Genomic DNA, 6,465 nt, shown 5'->3' with positions numbered 1-6,465 from the left:
ATTTAGTAACAGAACGTAACCTCGCGAAATTAAATCAGTTAAGCTTTCATACGTCATCATTATCATCATCATCATCATCATCATCATCATCATCATCATCATCATCATCATCAGCACTGTTTGCGACGCTTCCTTGAAGCCCCCTTTGACCTAAATAAACTTAATTTGAGAGGGGTATCTCTTACAGGAATCAGAAAGAATTTATTGGAAGGTACAATGCTAAACTTGGCTTAAGTCGGTGAATGAAACAAGTCTCAGGAAATCGAGTGACTTTATAATTTCATTGAAAGCTGTTCGATTTTAGTTAGTACAAATGAATAGCAGTTTATCATCAGCTCATGGTGAACGAATCGGAGTGTGTCTGCGAAGTAGGGCTGGGTGATCCAGCCAGTTGGTCCTGAGGATGAATTCCGTGTTTTGCCCTCACCGATTGACGTACTTCTGCGAGAACGGTTTGCCTATACGTGAAAAAATTGCTAATCGCTGTCCTGTATCAAGTTATTTAAGGCATGAGAGTGCTTTAGAGTCACGATGTCAACGAGAAGTGTGTGGACGTCTCAAGGAAAAACTGCTGAAAGATCGAGCGAGATAGTCCTTAATAAAGTATCTCCTCGTTGATTGATTTTCTATCGTGACTTTTTATTGAGAGAAACAGCTTATTCTGTTGATTAGCTTATAAAGCTAGATACATCTAAATATTGTTGCGCTCGTAGTTAGGGGATACGAGTTAAGGTACCAGTCTGGATCGCAATGCTTCCAGTAATTGAAGTTAACTCACTAGATGTTGATTTACCATAGACCCTAGGGTCTATGATTGAAGCATCACTTAATGTTTTATTCATAAATGGCAACATGGCACTCTACGTCTCAAAATCTGCTCGTCAGTGTATCCTCGCTACAAATTTATATACTCTTATAAACTTACATAACTATATGGAAGTTTCGATACCTGCCATGGATACTTGTTTAGTTTGAAATTTAATGTGAAATATTTTTGTAAAGACATTTTTGTGCCTGAATCAAAATGCAGACTGTTGTGAATAATGGCTGAAGCATTCTGTGGTATAATCATTATGTGGAAATTTCCCGCCAGTCTTTGATTGTTGCTTAAGATTAAACAAGATCAAAACATGGAATATCCCGTTCTCGATTGTTCTCCTCGGAATCTTTACAATATTAATTAAGTCTGACGCTATCTCCTATCTCCTTCTCGTACGATCTTGAACAAACCTTTACGTGCCTTTGCCACGTGAGGAACGCTTCCAGGTAAAAGCTCTACAGGGAGGGCGTTATACTATCACGTAGTCATTGTTTTTACACAAAGATGAATAAGCAACTGTAGGGCCGGAGAGTCAGAGGCTGTGAATTTTACTGCTGGTTACTGACACATTGAACTGATACCATAATCACAATAACAGTAAGAACTGTTACAATGTCTCCTACTGTTTCTATGTTTTAACCCCTTAAAGTTATATGTTTTTTCTTCTCTCACCTGCAACATTACTTTCATCACTGTACTTTCCTCAACATCTAGCCTGTCACTGCTTCTATTTGTATGCTGGAATCGTACCGTAAATCAGCTATGGAGAGCAGACGACACGACGATGCTCAACGAACTACGCTCACGAAGCAGACATGTGACAAGACTTGTTGAGTGTACTCTATCCCTTATTAACATTTTAAAGATGGTAAGTCATCGAATAGGCGATTAACGATGGAACTGCTACTTATGAATATGTGACATATCACAAGAAATGTACCGTAATTTCACACCCCTAAAACAGAAAACAAACAAACAAACAAAAACACGAGCCTTGTTTCGTATCGAGATTACTAAATTGCCTGACAACCAGTTCCAATTCAAAATTTCAATTCTGATTGTTAGAAATTATTATTTCAATCCTCAATGACAAGTTAGCTTGATAAGGAAACAAAACAGTTACATAAGTTCAAGGTGACAGGTTTTTATTTGAATACCCGTCGTATCTTCAAGAAGATCCATGGTACAACATCTCAATGTCGTTAACGATTACAACTATACTACAGTTCGTTTATCACTTGTTTCATAATTATTAACTAACTTCGGGGTCCGAAACCTGACAACGATGATAGAATTTTGACGAGCATTAAAAGACTCCCCGTTGATAAACATGTGTGCGTTTATGCTATTATCACCTCATTTATTATGGCTGTACCTTTGGAGTATTAGAGTTAAACAATCAGTCTCGGTCGCAATGCTTTCAGTAACTGAAGCTGACTCACAAGTCGTCGGTTGTAACATGTAGGTACCTCTTTTGGTACCTCCATGCTCAGAGTGTCATGAACGATTCCTATAGCACTTGGCACAATAACGTAGAACCGTGAAATACAGATTTACATGAATTGTTTTATATTATATGATCCAATATGGCCATCTGGTGGTTATTAGTCCCCGTGGACAAAGTCCGGGGGACTTATGCATTTGGTCCCGTGCGTCCGTGAGTCAGTCCGTCCACGCAGATATCTCAGACATACCTGAGCCAATTCCTTTCAAACTTGGTACAAGGATAATACACTGTGGCATACATATGCAAGTCCATTGCTTTGGGTATAACATGCATAATTAGTGCTATTTCGCATAATAAGTGGTTTCGAAAAAGAGCTGTGCTTCCAGGGATGCTGTGCCAAATTTGATGAAACTTTGTACAGATGTTGGTCGCACAGATCTCTAATAGCACACAATGATATGTGTCAGTATTTTGTCAATTAATTGCTAATTTGCATATTTAATGAATTTTCATAATTCCAGTAATATGTCAAGAAATACTGACTCATATTCGATGAAACTTGGTACAGATGTTCATATACCAGAGCTGTAACTGTGTGCAAAGACATTTAGCTTGATCATGTCAATTAATTGCTAATTTGCATATTTGATGAATTTTTGTAATGAGGGTGATTCGTTAGAAATGCTGCAGCAAATTTGATGAAACATGGTACAGATCTTAAGCAAACGGTCCCAAAATGGTGTACAAAGAAATTTAGCACTATCATGTTGATTAATTGCTAATTTGCATGATAAATGAACATTCCTGATTAGTATGCTGTGTCCAGAAATACAACATCAATTTTGATGAACCGTGGTACAGATGTTGATCCCTCAGTACTTTAACACTGTGTGAAGACATTAAGCAGTATTAGGTTAATCAATTACTAATTTGCATATTTTATATACTTTCACAATTAGAGTGATATGCCTAGAAATGCTGCAGCAACTTGTAGCTTGTATAGATGTTGATCTCCCAGCGTTGTTATATCATGCGAACACATTTAGCAGTATCATGTAAATTACAGCTGAGTTGCATATTTAATGAACTTTCGTAACTGGATCGATGTCGAGAAATACTTCATCAAATTTTATGAAACTTAGTACAGATGTTGAGCTCACATTGCTTTAACAGTGAATAAAGACGTCTATCAGTGTCATGTCAATAAATTTTTAATTTACATATTTAATAAACTTTCCGAATGAGAGGGATATGTCCAGAAATACTATCAAATTCGATGAAACTTGGTATAGATGTTGATCTCACAAGACTGTAATAGAATGCAATGAATTTGGCAGTATTGATTAAATTAATTGATAATTTGTACATATAATGATTTTTTTTCAAGGTGAATGTCCAGAAGCACTGCATCCAATTTTATGAAACGTGGTACAGGTGATATGACCTTTGGTAATTAGGGTGGCAGCCCAGATTGGCTTTACATTTTCACCACCATGGGATGGACCAACCCATGGTTTTCTGTAGTAAAGTCAGACCTCTAAACAGGGAAAGGATATTTCATTGGAGATCTATATCCTGAATGACGGCACTGAATCTGATGAAAATTGCTGCAGATGTTATCATACAAAGATTTAAGAGTCAAGAAATGCATTTGGAAACATCGATGGCTCATTAAGGGGCGCTGCATCCAACACAGCATATTTTGCTCACTAATCATTTTTGAAAATATTCATTCAATTATAATTAATTTATTAACCCAAGATTAAAATATTGGTTGGGCTCACCTTTTAACTTGTCAAACAGTCGTAAATTGCGTGATAAAGAAGTGTTAATTTTTTGTAAATCGAATGTGGGCATCAGTCACAGACAGGTCTTTGTACCTTCATTTCTTTTTTCATGTGCTTCACATCGACTTCAAACTTGTTACTTCCACTGAAAAATTCCCAATTACAAACGGAGAGTATGTCATTGTCAGTTACTTATTTTATTTTAATTTTGTCAGCTAGAGTCATGACTCCGACATGAAAAGAACACTGTCGTCTACACATGACACAAGGACAGAGAACTTTGACATACAATTTTTACTATACATACCTATGTTTACCAGTCACATATCTAATAGGCGCATTATTTTGACTTCAGTTACGTCTCATCAAATCACCTAACTTATAGGTGGGACTATGTCATCTACAATGACTTGTTCTTTTATGTATATTCTACTATTACACTTGTTTATCGACATTTAGAACGACCTTTATCCCCCAAAAGACTTTTGAACATTTCACTGTTGCTATAGAAAATAATTACCCCTTTCTGTCCTTTTGACACTCGTAAAATTATTTTGATAGCACCGAAACAAGGTTAGGTACACAGGAAATTCCGCATTTCTGTTTCCACATGGTCATGTTGTGTGGATGTATTGTACGATATCTTAATCTCCTACTTAAATGTAGAAGGGGTCCATTGGAGATGGTCCGGCAAGGAGTGTGTTACCTGGAGATGCGAGTTTTGTGTTTAAGCTGCCTTATCACATTATTCTGCATTGGTAAGTATATAGCACGAATTTGGCTCGTCATTGCTTATAGCTGTCTGAGAGTCACTGATGTCCTTTACTCGGCATGGTGTGTCGTCAAGGCTCGGTTTGGCTCGTTAAATATTGGTAATTTACAGTGCCTGCCTGTAAAACGTCTAAGCCCGACGATCTCATTGACACTGTTAATAGTTATCCAATCAAAAACAATGTGCCAACATTCTGATATCAAAATTTTCGCTTCTTCTCAGCTCAAGAGAAACACAAATTAGGGAACAACAAAAGAATTCTGATATCTTTGGATGCTCAGTTTCTCTGTTTCACTCGCTCTTCATCAGCTGTACATGTGCTTTATATGACATTCAAACATCACTGTAAATGTTCGTCACATGAAACACGCAAGTCACACGACCAAAGGAGATATTCCTTAACATCAAATTCCTTTGGTCATGATCAACGTTCATGGAGATTATCTCCTTTGATTCCATGCCTTCCTTTGATAATGCGGTCTTCTTTAACTGAACTTTTGGATTGTTAGGGTTGACTGCGTGATATATTTTGTCGCAGTGTTCTTTTATTGCTAACGAACGCCTATTCTGTTGTTCCGTGATCCCAAATATCTAAAGATTGTGCCGTCTGTCGCCCGTAGTCATTATCATAGTCTTCAAAGGGGATATGATAGAATACACAATGTTTTTGAGATTAACAGTTTTGTCCTTTATATTAAAAGTACATAGGATTTAAAAACTCTGTCAATGTTAGCAAACCTATGAATCATAACTGAATCATTTTCGTAGGCACGGTTTAATTCCTCGTTTTCTCGGAACTCCGGACATTTTGTCTGAGGACAATTAATACATGTTCCAAATCTCTTTCATAGTTTTAATGTCTGCAGACTTTTGTACAAAATCATCACAACATCATTAATGTCCATTCGACAAGAATAGATATCCAAAGTAGCAATAACATTGTCTTAACATACTTTATATTATTTCACACAGCTTGGCGAGAACAGTCGTAAATTCATTTCAAGAATAGAACAAGCAAATAAACTTATTGCTTTTTTTCTTTTGCAACAAAAGCCTCTCCAAAGCCAGTTGAAGACGAAGCTAACCTTAACTTCGAAGTCACGATACCGGAGGTAAGGCCTAAAGAAATTGTGTTTTTCTGGCAATAAGACCCTACTCCCACTACTATGACCCCTGTCCACTTAGATCAAATTAATTCACACCCCCTTGCATACACCATAGCGCCTACGCGGCGATGATTCGCCATCACGGTGTACAACTACACACGGCATCTCCGTGGCTCCCAGCGCTGGTATGGCCTGACCAGTGCGCTGCGACGCTGTCCCGGCGTAAATCGCTTCAAATAAGCCATGCAAAGCATTATGAGCTTTAAAAAAGACTGGCGACGTGCTTACCAGAAAAATGAAACTAATTTGTATCTTTCATACCAACGAAAGGTATGAGTGGTCAAAAGGACTAAGGTGAAAGGGTAGAGGTGACCAGGATTGATAATTGTGATCGAGTTGACGACAAGAAATGGCCCAAAAGACCAATGATAAGGCTAAGCATTTTAATGTACTGACGGCGCGCGATGGCAGTATTTCCTCCAAAGGAAGACATCTAAGTAAGCTTACATATGTGACAAGCGTTCACAACAACG

At 37.6% G+C, this 6,465-nt stretch overlaps 1 protein-coding gene across 1 annotated transcript in view; it reads left to right on the top strand.

The window, feature by feature from the left end:
- Positions 1-4,675: 4,675 nt before the first annotated feature.
- Positions 4,676-6,465, top strand: part of LOC139146984 (uncharacterized) — a 22,970-nt gene continuing 21,180 nt past the window's right edge. The window contains exons 1-2 of the mRNA XM_070717838.1: positions 4,676-4,812; positions 5,880-5,938. Of these exons, the coding sequence (XP_070573939.1) occupies positions 4,737-4,812; positions 5,880-5,938 (135 nt within the window). The 5' untranslated portion in view covers positions 4,676-4,736. The remainder of the gene's footprint in view (positions 4,813-5,879; positions 5,939-6,465) is intronic.

Source organism: Ptychodera flava, chromosome 13 (assembly GCF_041260155.1).
Source record: "Ptychodera flava strain L36383 chromosome 13, AS_Pfla_20210202, whole genome shotgun sequence".
Classification (NCBI taxonomy): domain Eukaryota; kingdom Metazoa; phylum Hemichordata; class Enteropneusta; family Ptychoderidae; genus Ptychodera; species Ptychodera flava.
This window is presented reverse-complemented; position numbering and strand designations above follow the sequence as displayed.